Source organism: Agaricus bisporus (assembly GCF_000300575.1).
Source record: "Agaricus bisporus var. bisporus H97 unplaced genomic scaffold AGABI2scaffold_16, whole genome shotgun sequence".
Classification (NCBI taxonomy): Eukaryota; Fungi; Basidiomycota; class Agaricomycetes; order Agaricales; family Agaricaceae; genus Agaricus; species Agaricus bisporus.
In genome coordinates this window covers 68337-83729 of record NW_006267351.1, presented here as the reverse complement: position 1 = coordinate 83729, position 15393 = coordinate 68337, and the positions used below count along the sequence as shown (strand labels likewise).

General features: G+C 47.0%; 5 protein-coding genes across 5 annotated transcripts; 4 read left to right on the top strand and 1 right to left on the bottom strand.

Annotated features, from left to right (window-relative positions):
• Positions 1–105: 105 nt before the first annotated feature.
• AGABI2DRAFT_123081 (hypothetical protein) lies at positions 106–3136 on the top strand (the record flags this gene model as incomplete). The annotated part of the gene is made up of 5 exons (XM_006457148.1): positions 106–444; positions 1307–1501; positions 1556–2350; positions 2402–2944; positions 3002–3136. 5 exons carry the CDS (start codon positions 106–108, stop codon positions 3134–3136), a joined length of 2007 nt encoding a protein of 668 aa, XP_006457211.1.
• A 303-nt stretch (positions 3137–3439) lies between these two features.
• On the top strand, positions 3440–5088 carry AGABI2DRAFT_123080 (hypothetical protein; the record flags this gene model as incomplete). The annotated part of the gene is made up of 4 exons (XM_006457147.1): positions 3440–3463; positions 3513–3608; positions 3660–4454; positions 4507–5088. 4 exons carry the CDS (start codon positions 3440–3442, stop codon positions 5086–5088), a joined length of 1497 nt encoding a protein of 498 aa, XP_006457210.1.
• Positions 5089–5644: 556 nt separating this feature from the next.
• Positions 5645–6520, top strand: AGABI2DRAFT_123079 (hypothetical protein; the record flags this gene model as incomplete). Its single annotated transcript, XM_006457146.1, has 4 exons — positions 5645–5869; positions 6038–6100; positions 6150–6245; positions 6299–6520. The coding sequence occupies 4 exons, from the start codon at positions 5645–5647 to the stop codon at positions 6518–6520; spliced, it is 606 nt and encodes a 201-aa protein (XP_006457209.1).
• A 1472-nt stretch (positions 6521–7992) lies between these two features.
• AGABI2DRAFT_146814 (hypothetical protein) lies at positions 7993–9658 on the top strand (the record flags this gene model as incomplete). Its single annotated transcript, XM_006457145.1, has 5 exons — positions 7993–8025; positions 8073–8174; positions 8225–8588; positions 8666–9030; positions 9080–9658. The coding sequence occupies 5 exons, from the start codon at positions 7993–7995 to the stop codon at positions 9656–9658; spliced, it is 1443 nt and encodes a 480-aa protein (XP_006457208.1).
• A 503-nt stretch (positions 9659–10161) lies between these two features.
• AGABI2DRAFT_212532 (hypothetical protein) lies at positions 10162–13788 on the bottom strand. The gene is made up of 11 exons (XM_006457144.1): positions 12991–13788; positions 12847–12921; positions 12612–12783; positions 12330–12528; positions 12124–12267; positions 11694–12064; positions 11414–11634; positions 11251–11362; positions 11098–11196; positions 10931–11045; positions 10162–10872 (listed from the first exon to the last, which is right to left on the bottom strand). Exons 1-11 carry the CDS (start codon positions 13776–13778, stop codon positions 10550–10552), a joined length of 2619 nt encoding a protein of 872 aa, XP_006457207.1. The 5' UTR covers positions 13779–13788; the 3' UTR covers positions 10162–10549.
• Positions 13789–15393: the final 1605 nt, after the last annotated feature.

The following is a 15393-nucleotide window of genomic DNA, read 5'->3' as shown; positions in this document are numbered from 1 at the left end:
GCGATTTATACCCCGGGACTGGAGGGCAGACATGATTTCGACGCGGAGGAAGATCCTGCACCTGCGAGCGTATACTTGGATGTTGCTCATGTACGCGAGATAGGTATGTTGTGTCTTCGACTGGAGGCGTTGACATCTGGACGGATATTCAAACCTTCAAATACCGCGAGGGACCTGAATTTGACCATTCCTCTCGAGGATGATCCTGAAGACGAAGACAACCCTGAGCTATGGAGAGATCTGGAGGTGGATCCTGAAAACCTGTTACCTCCGATGACGACGAGATGGACTGATCATGACCTCCTCACGACGCTGGACTCATTTACTTGTCGAATTCAGAACGCCCTTCAGACGCTTATCAAGGCATACGAAGCGGATCGAATTAATGCACCGAATATCATGAATGTTCTCAGTAATGCTGGACTCGATGCTGATACGCTACTGGTCATGGCAGAACTTATTGGACATTCTTAATTTATTAAACTTTTGCGCTACATTGCTTGAGGTCTGGTTTCATGTTTTCCATCGTTCGTGTTTTGTTGTCTTTGATATTCTGTTTTATTGCCACATCGCCAATAGTATCTTTCATGTCGCCCGTTGCTGGTATCTACTGATGTCAATTATGTATGCAACATTTGCTAAGATTGAAGCAACACTGTAAGGGAGATAATTGTATGGTACAGAGTCCATTTAGCTGATATCTATCGATCATCGTGCGTGGACATCCCTGCAACTCCCGTACACGTGAAGTGAGATCTGGAACCTTCATGAAAGGGTCACTCCCAGTTTTTCTTTCACATGTGTGTTATCTTTCACGCCCAGGCTCTCTGAACGTGGGGAATCTTATATTTGGCAGACACCTCTTCTCTCATCGAATCAAGAAACCTTTTCGAAGGTCGCCACTCTGATGGTAAAAGTAGAGTTCTAAAATTGAGCTTGGCCGCTAAGCTACTGTCCGCATGGATGATTTCGACACCATCGGCAGCTCAAGCCTCGAACTTGTAGTATTAGACTTAACGTCTGCTACACAACCTGTTACAATTTTATGTGTCGAACTTCAGCTTCAGTATCATCTGTCAACAAATTGAAAGCGGTACCGTGTATGCAGAAATTTTGTAGGATCCAAGTATGGATTCAATTTCGTCCCACACGCCACCGTGTTTTTTTTTTCGGTTGTATCGAAGGATAAGTACCGGAGAATCCAGGGAGAATCATACAATTCGGAGTGATGTCAGGTTTTCGTTTAAACTCCGACGAGAGTTCACGGTTTCTTCTGAATTAAAAACACCACTCACTGGGTCAGTAGTCGAACTTCCTCTTGAATCAACCGTCCCCAAAGAGCATTCCTCGCTCCTGCTTGATATCGCAGATACTAAGGATTCCCCTCGACCTGCAAGGCATTATGGAACCGTCAAAGATTGGGCTCAGCTCCGTACCATCTGAAATCGTCACGGAAATTTTCAAACAGCTAGATTGGAGAGATTTACTGAATGCACGCCAGGTGGGTGTATCATGTATAAGCTCTCTATATCACAATGTAATCTGTAATCTATAGACTTGTACACTCCTTTATAACGCGTCAAAAACCAGAGAGACATGGGACAATCTGATCAGAATCCATGCCGTCGCCACGTATGGGCTTCCGACGATATTTGACAAACCTATGCGAACTTATAATGCAACCAATCTCGAAGAGCGGTTTCTCCATTGGATGAAAACCGAATCCACTTGGCTCAATGAAATCCCTTTGAATGAAAAATACATCCCGGATTATTCACACGAATTCCTGTACTCTCATCTTTTTCCAGGAGGCCGATGGCTCGTCTGCTCTGACTTTGGAGGCGAGGTGCTCTACTGCGATCTGGAATCACCCGAGACTGGCTTCGTTCCTCTGATCCCGTATCCGTTCTCGTGCCAGCGCAAATCTATGACTATGATGGCTGTCGAAGAAAATTCCGGGACTGAAACCTTAACGTTTAAAATCGCCCTGGTCCATATGTTGTTTGCCGACTATGTGAAAGGGCCACATGGTCAACCTGAGATGACTGGGGATTCGCGGGTTGATGTGTGGTCAGGCCGCGTTATCTTAGACGAGGACGGCCTGGGAAAGGGCTTGCAAGTTGAGCAACTCGCATCTGTGCCTATATCTTTGTATCTTGGCCAACCTTTATTCGGTGTATCTTTACGTGGTCCACTTGTTGCCTTCACTGTAGAATGGCATTTGTTCGGCACGACGATTTATTCATGTGATGCGATTATCATAGACTGGAGCTCATGGAAGAGTCAGGGTCAATCCTTTAATCGGAAAATTGTCAATTATCTACCCAGTTACGCTGGTTGTGGTCGGAAGGTGAGTTGAGCTCTCATTTAAAACCACACTATTACGCAATATCTATTTCAGGTCGAAGTAATGTTACTCCCTGGAAACCGAGTGCTCACCACGCCATCTCCAGAGCTTTGCATTTACGACCATTCATTGATCCCATGGTCCTCGAAGGAAAGACCTGTGTGGGTCGATATGTCTATACCTGAACAACATTCATGTTGCGTCACCGTCCCCGGAAGCTCCGTCCAACATCCTTGCGGTTTCTCCAGGATGTTCCCTCTCCCAAAAAATGAGTATCGAGTGGTATTAAATACGTTAGAGGGGGTAAAGGGACTCATCCTGCGTTATACGGAAAGCAGCCGATTCAAGGCATCGGCATTAGAGCTCCTCGACTGGGATGAAAAAGTGGATTGTTCTATCACTGAATTCCGATCACATCTCTCGTACAATTGTGGCGTCGCCCGCTTTAAGTCAGGATGCCTTTTACGTGCTCGTTTTTCCTGGTCTGAAGAGGAAGGCTTCTTCGAAACGGGGACGTCTCCTATTTTAGGCGAGACGAATGAGACACCCCTGGTTATGAACATGGATGTTGCAGCTGGAAGACTGGCATGGATAGCAGTAGAGAGTGGTCGAGTGGCTATGCTGGATATTTAGTTCTCTTAATCAGGTTGAAAGATGGCTAATGGTAAACATAGACCTGTAATTGACTTTGCCGTAGCTGAGTCCCTCGATCTAAGGCGTATATCAACCAACAACTATAGACTCTATCTTGATTGGGCTACGTTTGATAAGCTCGGCGCTCCTCACTGACACAGCTTTGCACAGATTTTTGCTAATTCTTCTGCGTCGATCATCCTCTGTTATTTTGAGCTCATGATATCCTTGACCGCTCTTCCAACTGTGAGTAAGAAGGGACGTCAATAAGGACAAGCTTTGAGCACACCTCTTTAACCAGGTTGTTTGGTTCTATTTGCCAAGCGTGCGTGACTTGTCGAGTCGCGCCCTGGTCGCGCCGAACTTCCTCTTGTTTGAGTCGTCCCCGAAGACTATTCCTCGCTTTTGCTTAATATCCCAGATAAATACCATCGACCTGCAAGGCGTTACATCCTACATATGTCAACAACCCGCCAAACGGACGTGAGTCTTTTCGTGAGGCGAAGATCGACTCACCGGAGCAGTATACTAGGAACCGTCAAAGATTGGGTTCAGTTCGCTACCATCTGAAATCGTCTCGGAAATATTCAAAGAACTAGATTGGAGAGATTTACTGAACGAACGCCAGGTGAGTGTGCATTCATTTGTTCTTTATACCGCAATCTAATCCCGTACGTAGACTTGTACACTCCTTTATAACGCGTCAAGATCTAGAGAGATATGGGACAACTTGATTAGAATCCATGCCGCCGCCGCTCATGGGCCTCCGACGATATTCGACAAACCTATATGCATGTACAACGCTGCCAAACTCGAAGAGCGATTTCTCCGTTGGATGAAAACCGAGTCCACCTGGCTCAACGAAATCCCTTTGAATGAAAAATACATTCCGGATTCTTCACACGAATTCCTGTACTCTCATCTCCTTCGAGGAGGCCGATGGCTCATCTGCTCCGACTTTGGAGGCGAGGTGCTCTACTGCGATCTCGAATCACCCGAGACTAGCTTCGTCCCTCTGATCCCGTATCCGTTCTCGTCCCGGCGTAAATCTATGACTCTGATGGCTGTTGAAGAGGATCCCGAGAGTGAAATCTTGTCTTTCAAAATCGCCCTGGTCCATATGTTGTTTGCCGACTATGTTAAAGGGCCACATGGAGAACCTGAGGTGACTGGGGATTCGCGCATTGATGTATGGTCGGGTCATGTTATTTTGGATGAGACCGGCCAGGGAAGGGGCTTAGAAGTTGGGCTGCTTGCGTCCATTCCTATATCTTTGTATCTTGGCCAACCTCTGTTCGGCGTGTCTCTACGTGGTCCCCTTGTCGCCTTCACCGTAGAATGGCATTGGTTCGGCACGACAATTTATTCATGTGATGCGATTATTGTCGACTGGAGCTCGTGGAAAAGCCAGGGTCAATCTTTCAGACGGAAAACAGTCAATTATCTGACCAGTTTCGCTGGAGATGGTCGAAAGGTAAGTTGTTTCCTGCTAGTTCCAGAACATAAGATTGACCTGCCTACTTTAGGTCGAAGTGATGTTACTTCCCGAAGACCGAGTGCTTACGGTACCCTCCTCAAGGCTTCGCATTTACGACCATTCATTAATTCCATGGTCTTCAGAGGAGAGGCCTGAGTGCGTGGATATGTCTGTATCCCAACAACATTCATATAGTGTCACTGTGCCCGGAACTTCCATTCAACATCCTTGTGGCTTCTCGAAACTATTCCCTCTCCTGGATAATGAGTATCGAGTGGTATTCAACACCATAGTCGGGATAAGAGGACTCATCATGCGTTATACAGAAGCGGGCAATTTTCAGGCAACAGCACTGGAGCTCCTCGACTGGAGCGAAAAGATGGATAAAAGTATTAGGGAATTTCGATCCCATTTCTCATATAATTGCGGGGTTGCCCGCTCTAAATCGGGTCACCTTTTACGTGCTCGTTTTTCCTGGCCTGACGAGGAAGGCTCTGTCGAAACAGGAATGACTCCTATCTTAGGGGAACCGAATGAGACACCTTTGATTATGAACGTGGACATCGCAGCTGGAAGGCTGGCATGGATAACGGCTGAGAGCGGCCGAGTGGTTATGCTGGATTTTCAGTGAACGTGCACAGCTTGAGAAAGTGTGTGCTTTGGCTTCAAGTTCCGAGTTTCGTGCTCATGGAAGATAATCCAATCGTAATTGTTGTCGAATCAATGGCACAACGTAAGTAAAGTGGTAAAAAGACTCTTAATTGACATTTCCAGAGTCAGTTCTTCAATGACTACCTAGCGATACTATATTTCATGCGACTTCATTGGGTTCCTGGTGATGCACTCGACGCCCGTCACCAGTACAGATTCCCACAAATTCTGAATAATTTTCCCGAGTCCATTATGCACTGTTATTTTGAGTACATGCCTTGATGGGTCGAAAGGAGCGTGAGGCGAGAGAGAGACTGATGGAAGAAAGGGCGGTTCCTGAGAAAAGAGAGAAAGCCGTAGGAGCTTTTGACATTATCTCATCGAAATCCCATGTTTCCTTCTTCTCGTCTTAACGCAAGAGACGGCGTAGAGCTGCTTTCAAAAAGCCCCAAGAAGAAAAGGATTTGAAGAAGAGGGAAGCGGAGCTTGACAGAACGTTAAAAAACGGCTTGCGGAGAAGGAGAAGGATGAGGCCAATGAAAGAGAAGAAGGAGGATCTCAACTGGACGGCTGAGAAACCGGAGAAGAAAGAAGATACAGCAACAGCAGAAGATACCGCGTTAGAAGAGGATGAGCTGGATGAAGAAGAGATTGAAAAGAGGATAGAGCCGAGGAAATTGGCATATGCAAGGAGCGTACGGCCTGGAGAGAGTGACGTTGATGATGAGGTCGTAACGACATTGATTCACGAAGTCCCAATTGTATCATACACATGAAAGGTAAAATTTGGGCGATTCGACCCTGAATACTTGCAACGTTGAATATAAACTCCGACAAGTTCGCAGCTTCTTCCGAGCCCAACAGGACTATTTAGGTTAGTAGTCCGTGTCCTATTGACAATACGGTCTCAATACGCTTGAATATGACAGATACTCCCTCAACCCACCAAGTTTTTATATCATAGCATGCGTGGCATAACCCGCCAAACAGAGGTGAGTCTCTATGTATAACGAGAGATTGACTCATGGTGAGGTATACTAGGAACCCTTACAAACTGGGTTCAGCTCGCTACCATCTGAAATCATTGCGGAAATTTTTAAAGAACTAGATTGGAGAGATTTACTGAATGCACGCCAGGTGGGTGCATCATGTATAAGCTCTCTATATCGCAATCTCATCCGTAGTCTTAGACTTGCACACTCCTTTATAACGCGTCAAAAACCAGAGAGATATGGGACAATCTGATTAGAATCCATGCCGCCGCCGCTCATGGGCCTCCGACGATATCCGACAAACCTATGCGCATGTACAACGCTGTCAAACTCGAAGAGCGATTTCTCCGTTGGATGAAAACTGAGTCTACCTGGCTCAACGAAATCCCTTTGAATGAAAAGTACATCCCGGATTCATGACATGAATTCCTGTACTCTCATCTCCTTCGAGGAGGCCGATGGCTCATCTGCTCCGACTTTGGAGGTGAGGTGCTCTACTGCGATCTGGAATCACCCGAGACTGGCTTCGTCCCTCTGATCCCGTATCCGTTCTCGTGCCGGCGTAAATCTATGACTCTGATGGCTGTTGAAGAGGATACCGAGGCTGAAATGTTGTCTTTCAAAATCGCCCTGGTCCATATTCTGTTTGCCGACTGGATGATAGGGCCACATGGACAACCTGAGGTGACTGGGGATTCGCGGGTTGATGTGTGGTCGGGTTGTGTTATCCTGGACGAGGAGGGCCAGGGAACAGGTTTACAAGTTGAGCAGCTTGCATCAGTTCGCATATCTGTGCATCTTGGCAAACCTTTATTCGGTGTATCACTACGCGGTTCCCTTGTTGCCTTCACTGTGCAATGGCGTTTGTTTGGTACGACAGTCTATGGATGCGATGCGATAATTATCGACTGGATGTCGCAACTGAGCCAGAGTCAGTTGTTCAGACGCAAAACCGTCAACTATCTAACTGATTCTGCCGGAGAACGGAGGGTGAGTTAACCTCTGATTCCAAAATACATTACTGACCTGCTTACTTTAGGTCGAAGTAATGTTGCTTCCCGACGACCGATTGCTTACCGTTCCCTCGCCAGACCTTTGCATTTACGACCTTTCATTAGTTCCATGGTCCTCAGAGGAGAGGCCTGTGTGCGTCGACATGTCTGTACCGGAACGGCAGTCATGTAGTGTCACTGTGCCTGGAACTTCCGTCCAGCATCCTTGTGGTTTCTCCAAGGTGTTCCATCTGCCAGACAATGAGTATCGACTGGTATTCAATACCTTGGCCGGGATACGGGGGCTTATTGTGCGCTATACAGACACAGGTAGCTTAGAGGCAAGGGCAGTGGAGCTCCTCCACTGGAGGGAGAAAATGGATAAATATATCAGGGAATTTCGATCCGATTTCTCGTATAATTACGGGGTTGCCCGTTCTAAATCGGGTCTCCTTTTACGCGTTCGTTTTTCCTGGCCTGACGAGGAAAGCTCGTTCGAAACAGGGACGTCTCTCATCTTGGACGAGACAAACGAGATGCCTTTGGTTATGAACATGGATGTCGCAGCTGGAAGGCTGGCATGGATTGCGGCCGAGAGCGGCCGAGTGGCTATGCTGGATTTTAATTCGTGACACGGCACGATCACGCTTTACTGTGTCACTCACATTCATCGACGATTCGAGCCACAAAGCAAGTTACAACCACGAGTAAACGTTTAAACACTTATGTTCTAGGCTTCGGTACTTATCGCATAAAAAAATAAACTCCGACGAAACTTGGTTGCTCTGAATAAGTAACTGATGATATAAGGAATCACTCAGGACGGAAGTGCATTCCCTCTTGCTTACTTTGCTTGATATCCCGGTTAATAAAGATTATCCTCAACCTACTACATTCTACATGGGAAGTATGACACCAGCCTGCCAGAAAGATGTGAGTCTTTATGGGATACCTGAGTGCCTACTCACGAATAAGTATAGAAGAAGGAATCACCAAAGACTGGATTCAGCTCGTTGCCAGCAGAAATCGTCGCGGAAATTTTCAAGCAGTTACATTGGAAGGATCTACTAAACGCACGCCAGGTGGGTGTGGCTGCACCTGCCAGATACGCCGTATTGATCTAACCTGGTAGACTTCTGCTCTCCTTTATAACGCGTCCAAAACCAGAGAGATATGGAAAACTCTGATTAGAACCCACGCTGATGCTGCTCATGGGCCTCCGACGATATTCGACAAACCCATGCGCATGTACAACACTGGCAAACTCGAGGAGCGGTTTCTCCGTTGGATGAAAACCGAGTCCACCTGGCTCAATGAAATCCCTTTGAATGAAAAGTACATCCCGGATTCTTCACACGAATTCCTGTACTCTCATCTCCTTCGAGGAGGCCGATGGCTCATCTGCTCCGACTCTGGAGGCGAGGTGCTCTACTGCGATCTCGAATCACCTGAGACTGGTTTTGTTCCTCTGATCCCTTATCCGTTCTCGTGCCGGCGTAAATCTATGGCTATGATGGCTGTCGAAGAGGATCCCGAGGCTGACCCGAGGCTGAAATTTTGTCTTTCAAAATAGCCCTGGTCCATATTCTGTTTGCCGACTGGATGAAAGGTCCACATGGACAACCTGAGGTGACTGGGGATTCGCGGGTTGATGTGTGGTCGGGTCGGGTTATCTTAGACGAGGACGGCCAGGTAATGGGTTTGCAAGTTGAGCAACTTGCATCCGTTCGCATATCCTTGTATCTTGGTCAACCTTTATTCGGCGTATCTTTACGTGGTTCCCTTGTTGCCTTCACTGTGCAATGGCGCTTGTTTGGCACGACAATTTATGCATGTGATGCGATAATTATCGACTGGAAGTCGCAACCGAGCAGGAATCAATCGTTCAGACGCAAAATCGTAAATTTTCTATCTAGTTTCGCTGGTGATGGTCGGAAGGTGAGGTGGGCTCTGATTCCAGAATACGCTCTTGACCTGCCTATTCTAGCTCGAAGTGATGTTACTTCCTGGAGACCGAGTGCTTACCGTGCCTCCCCCAGGCCTTCGCATCTATGACCATTCATTGGTTCCATGGTCCTCAGAGGAGAGGCCTCTGTGCGTTGATATGTCTATACCCAAACAACATGCATGTACCGTCAATGTACCCGGGACTTCTATCCAACATCCTTGTGGCTTCTCAGAGTTATTTTCTCTCCCGGATAATGAATATCGAGTGGTGTTCAACACCATAGCTGGGATAAGAGGACTCATCATGCGTTATTCGGAAGCAGGCGAATTTCAGGCAACAGCACTGGAACTCCTCAACTGGAGTGAGAAGATGGACTTCACTATCAGTGAATACCGATCACATTTCTTGTATACTTGTGGGGTTGCCCGCTCTAAATCGGATCACCTTTTACGTGTTCGTTTTTCCTGGCCTGACGAGGAAGGCTCGTTCGAAACAGGAATGGCTCCTATCTTAGACGAGCCAAACGAGACGCCTTTGGTTATGAACATGGATGTCGCAGCTGGAAGGCTGGTATGGATAGCCACTGAGAGTGGTCGAGTGGCTATGATGGATTTATAGTCAGTCATCTTGTTCGGATTGAAAAGTGTGGGTTTTGATCATCTAATCTAGATACTTGTCGAGTCAACGGCACAACGAAAGTAAAACTTGGTCAATGTGTATTATACTTCAATATAGAGGAAAGGGTTTATTAAGTTTTAGTTGAACAGGTTTCGAGGTTTCGCAGCCGAAGGACATGCGCGTGAGTGTTTAAAGTGTCGAAGGTCCTCGGCGGCTGTCCGGATATTATTCCGGCTTTGAAACCCTATAAAACTAATTGTATGTTTTTACTGATTTACACACAAGAGTACATGAACTAACAAAAGCGATAACAAAGAGATCAAGACGAGCGTCAAAAAGGGAGGGCGGAAACACGGATGGAGATGGGGCGTATAATAATTGACGAGAGAGCGCAAAAGGAAGAAAGATAAGCCAAAAGAAAGGAGGTAGTATACTAATGAATGCACTGCCCATCCATTCCAGTTATTCCATCCCATGTTCTATATACGAGAAAAAGAAGATACAACAACATTGAAAATGAACATCCCAAAAAGCATCTCAAGGGAGTGTGTGTATGAGGGTGTCCTATAGCGGGGAGTAGCGGGTAGAAAAAGTGGCGATTTGGTGTCCCTGTTCCTCTTGCGGGAGAGTATACGACATTGGATATAATCTGGGGTATCGCGGGGAATTGTGTCGAATATCGGGTAACATCGAGGCGGGACACGAGGACACGAAGTCGGAAGAGAGACGAGGTCGAGTGATGAGAGGTGAAGAAAAGAAAAGAGCATAATGAACAGGGGGCATCACGACATCTAAAAGGAGGGGGGGAGGGGAGGGAAAAAGAAAAATCAAGGCAATCAACACGAAACAATCGAGCAACAACACAACCCGACGTCACGGCAAAACACACCATCAATCCCATTCAACCGTCAACCCTCCAGGCCCGGAACCAGGCAACCCAATTCCTCTATCCGCCTCTTTCCTCAACCACTTCAAAGCCACCTTATCCTCTCTCAAAAGCGGACTTAAAATATCCCAACATCTCAGGTTATGATCCTTCAACCACGATTTCTCTTCTTTTGTCAACAGTGATTCTTTGATCATGCGAGTCTGGATCGGCACACAAGTGAGACGCTCGAAACCAAGCCAAGTGTCGCCACCGAACTCCTGTTTGGTTTTGACTCGCTTGACGACGAGCGCCGATTCAACTCGTACACCCCATTTGCCTTCGACGTCTGGTATTGTGTATGTAAGCAAACCGTGAAAATACAAGGGGAGAGATCGGCGACGCACAAAATCCAGGTTCGTTGGTAACAACATGTCCTGGCATCAACGGAACATTACTGCTAAATCCATGTTCCCCTTCATGCACAGTCAAAAATGATCCGAATCCATGACCCGTTCCATGCTGTTCCATTCGTCAAAAATGAATATTTGTAAAAACCGAGCATCGTGCTCACCAAATAATTCATGCCGTCCTTCCATAACGGTCTCCTCGCTTGGGAATCAAGTTGATAACCCGACGTCCCTTCGGGAAAAATTGCGGTATCAATGGCAATCTAACAAGAAAAGTTGAGAGCGATCTTCGGATATCCACACACCAGATTACTTACATGGCCCTGTACGACTCTCGTGTAAGCTTCACTCATATGCGGGGTCGGTCTGCCGAAATGAAGTGTCCTCGTCGTATCGCAAGTCCCATCTCTATACTGCCCTCCGGAATCACTGAAAATCATCAATTCCCTGAAACGAGAGATGGAAAGGAGGTATACGTACTTGAGATAAGGTGTGTCCCGATCTATCATCTTCGCAGTAGCTTTCTTGGGCGTGTAATGCGGTAGAGCAGCATTCGGCCCCGAAGCACTTATAGTTTCGTATGCAAGTCCCATAAACTTCCGTTGTTTCATCCTAAACTCTTTGACCCTCCAGCCAGCTTCCCATTCAGTAATATCGTATCCCGAGTTGAGCTTGTTTTCCAGCCAAGCGAGGAATTGAACCTGAACATCAATTAAGCAAAGCTTCAGCACGGAATCAAACTATTTATCAAAAGACGTACGAATGCGACCCCGTCACGTATATACGCGTGCCTCAATCCCGCAATCTCGGTTTCATTCTTGATAGACATGAGGAATTCCACCCTATTCGGGGAGATTGTATACCTGAAATGTGTCAACATCAAAGAAATCGCATAGGATGTCGTTGAGGGTATGATAATTTTTCCGTCACCCCACTCTCTTTTCCTCATGAAAGGCCATAAATCGGTATAATTCCTTCTCTCCACACCCATTTTCTCTAGGTATCTCTCGATGTTTTCATCTACTTTGGAAGCATCCAAAAACAGAATTGTTTTGTCGAGACCAATGAAGAGATATGCATGGAAGAGAGGATTGAAGGGTATATCGACGCCTCGGAGGTTCAAAGTCCAAGCTGTAACGCAAGATAGACAGTCAGATACACTCCGTAAATATTTGGCCAAAATAGCTTACCAATACAGGCGAGATTAGACACCAGCATTCCAGCTTGGATTTGTTGGGGGGTAGGTTCAGTCGCTTTAGAAAATGAGGGTATCGACGGTGGCTGAGCCTTAATCCACTCCCGAATTTTATACAATTTATACGTTGCATCTTTGCCTAAAAAGTGAACGAATAGCCTAAGTCATGTTATGGCAAAGGTCCAGTGTATAATCGCATACCTGTATATTCAATAGACTGAACATAAACAGATCCTTTCGATTTCGCTGGTTTTTCCTTCCACACCAAATCTACCAAGTTCATCGCCGGGAAGACAAATCTGGAATCCAGATGTGTCAATTTGCTATTGATGGCTGAAGCTTTCTCGTGTGAAATCATTCGCGCATCAACGCCCAGTCGACTACCCTTCGGTAACATGGTCTATAAAAACGGTCAAAAACAATCAAACATCAGTCAATCAAACAAGAATATGATTTCGCCGTGGATGACGGACAAAGACATACCACAAGAAATTCGACCCAATCCTTATACGACTTGGGGTCATTAATATCACCGACTCTTAAAATTTCCCAGTTTGCGTCCGTCTGGTTCTCGGCTTGAACCCAGTATCGAGAATCAACGGCTAGGTATGCATTCTCGCGAGTAATGATGGCGGCCCCGGCCGTACCCGTGAAACTGGAAAATGAGAGAAGCACAAATGTCAACCAAATGTTGTTGCGCTGGATGGGGGAATTTTACCCAGTAATGAACTCTCGACGTTTATCGCTGGCTGCCACGTATTCGGAACCATGGGCATCCTCCGACGGGATAAGGCTATAAAAACATTGCAGACGAATTAAGTACCACGGTCTAACCTGAGTCGAGAAAAGGAAAATGACGTACTAGACATCCACGTTGTTTTTGAGCATTTGCTCGCGAAGAGCGGCTAACCTTTCGGTCGTGTTCACGCTTCTGTCATGAATAGATTCGACATCTCCCCTCTCTTTCCGTTCCAAAGCAGAACCCACGAGAGTACTTGCCGAATCAGAAGCCGTGAGGGGAGGCCGAATTCGAGGAGCAGTGGATCTGCTGCTCGTTGTCGCTTTCGAATCCTGGCTCCTGCGAGACACATGCGATCTCTGGGTATCCTTTCTCTCCAGCGAAGATGGTTTACGACGGGAATCCGATCTCCTTGGAGGTTCGTCTACACGAACAGTTGACTGCGTGGAACGCGTTGCTTGGGATGATTTTGTCCCGCTGCGTTGTAAGGAGGGTTCCACCGTCTGATACTGGGGTAGAGGCGAGGATGCGCCTGAAGCCGAGCGCTGATGCATGTGAGCTTCGACCTCCTTCTCTTTCTTCCCCAGCCCCCAACCATATCCCCACTTTGAAGAAGCCGTCGATTTCTTGGTTCCCGTCATGGTGTTTCCCCTGCTGAGTTTGGGAGGAGTATTCGAATCCTTCTCACCGCCAGTGAAAAGAGGTGGTACCTCATCGTATTTTTCCGAGTCAGTACGGAAGGTCAGGTTGTCAGGTAGGCTTGTAAGGGTCGAAGAAGATGAATAAGCCGAGGGTCGACGAGTCAGCTGGGCGTGCGGGTGCGATGTATCGGACTTTTCATCGATAGAGACTCTGCGCTTTTGTCTAGAAATAAAGGGAATACATATCGGCGGGGGCGGGGGAGGCGGCATTGGTGGTGGTCAGAGAAAGAGAATGGAGCTTATCTAATACACCTGCCTTAAATAGGTCGTGTGGTTAACCCCGGGTCTCCTTCTCCGAACCCTGCCCATGCCGAACAACACGAGGTGCCTCTTTTCCCCACCACGACCCTTAGGGTCGTCCTAGGGGCTCTTCTGGGCCCCTTTATCTTCGGGCACTGATCATTCCCACCGTCTTTTGTTCAGCGAGTCCGCCACCAGCGTAGTCGGAAGACGGTGGCGATCTCAGCTGAGTTACGGGGATATCAGTCGTCCCTAACGGTTTGCTGATCTGGGTATAATGACGCCGTGTCCTCGAGGCTTAAGCATGATGCAAGCGATAAACTCTACTCTACCCTGCCGCACATCCAAGAAGATTCCTATTTCGAGTGTCTCCAGCCAATGTACCAGAAGAGACTAGTAATCGCCGTATGATTCTCACCCAAACTACGGATGATCAGATGATAGATTACCCCGCACGAAGAGATGCACCCTTGACGTTATTAGCGTCACCTGATACGAAGAGTACTTTCGCCTTCTGGGCAAACTTGCTGGGCAATAGCCGCGCTGCCTTGGTATAATGACTTCGGGCCGGCGTGCTTTTCCCAAAGGTATCAGTTAGAATAAGCAACGTGGATCAGCTTCTTGTTAACGTCAGTCAATAGAGTTTCATGACACAAACCGAAGCACCCACAGAACGGAATCTAAGCGGAATTCACGAACGCTCGGAGGCTTCGACTGACATAAACTTCTTCACATGCTATCAGGCTATTGGTCACCGCTCACAATATCTACTCCGAAACATTCGCGTCACTTATTTCCTCTGATTAAGGGATTCAGGGAGAGGCCCAAGTCCGCCAATTTATTTCGGGGTGTACCCAGTCTAAATTTTGCCCCATTCAGCAAACGAGGTATCGCTACTAATCAATCTAAGATTTATGAGCCTTCATGGGCGTAATTTACTAGGTTCTAACGCCCATAAGGACCCCAATCAGATCATGATATATACAATTGTACGGGTTGCCCCCAAAGCTTCTATCCACATTCCGTTTCGAACATTTGATACACGAAATTTACGATTCAGGGACGATACTCCCCATTTGATAGGTGAAGTCAAGGTCGTCTGTTTAATCAGACAAATCAATCAATCACAGAATTGTGATGGGTATCCCCGCTCGGCTGTGCTTTGAGTCTTCCTTTTCGATAAAGTGATGTGTGGACTCTCGCTTGGCCTGAGACACATTACTTGTAGCCTGATCCTCGAGCTCACTAGAAGGGGCTCTGTTAAACATCATCTGCCAACATCTCGACAGCTCATTGTTAGATCCGATTCTGAACTCAGTACCTTGATCAACTCGCCGAGGTATTTCGAAGGAAGCGAACATCGAATATTGTCTGATCACGATCATGCGACCATAATACGCCTGAAGACCAATGGCATCAAGCTTCTCGTTCTAGTTCATTCCACCCGAGGATCAGCCAGAAAACCGCCTTGATTGTTCGACGAGAGATATAGGAGTGTTAAGGCTATGGTACCCCAAGGGCCGCTGTTGAGATTAATCGAGAGCCGCCGAGATTCTGACCTGATGAACGATGGTTCCGATGACTG

Bases quoted from the DNA above. Each gene is read 5' to 3' on its own strand.
- AGABI2DRAFT_212532 (XM_006457144.1), bottom strand. From the start codon at position 13,778: ATGCCGCCTCCCCCGCCCCCGCCGATATGTATTCCCTTTATTTCTAGA. The intron at 12,784-12,846 runs GTAAAATTCCCC...CTCATTTTCCAG, and splicing joins CGTCGAGAGTTCATTACTGG to TTTCACGGGTACGGCCGGGG. The intron at 11,635-11,693 runs GTACGTCTTTTG...ATTGATGTTCAG, and splicing joins TACGTGACGGGGTCGCATTC to GTTCAATTCCTCGCTTGGCT.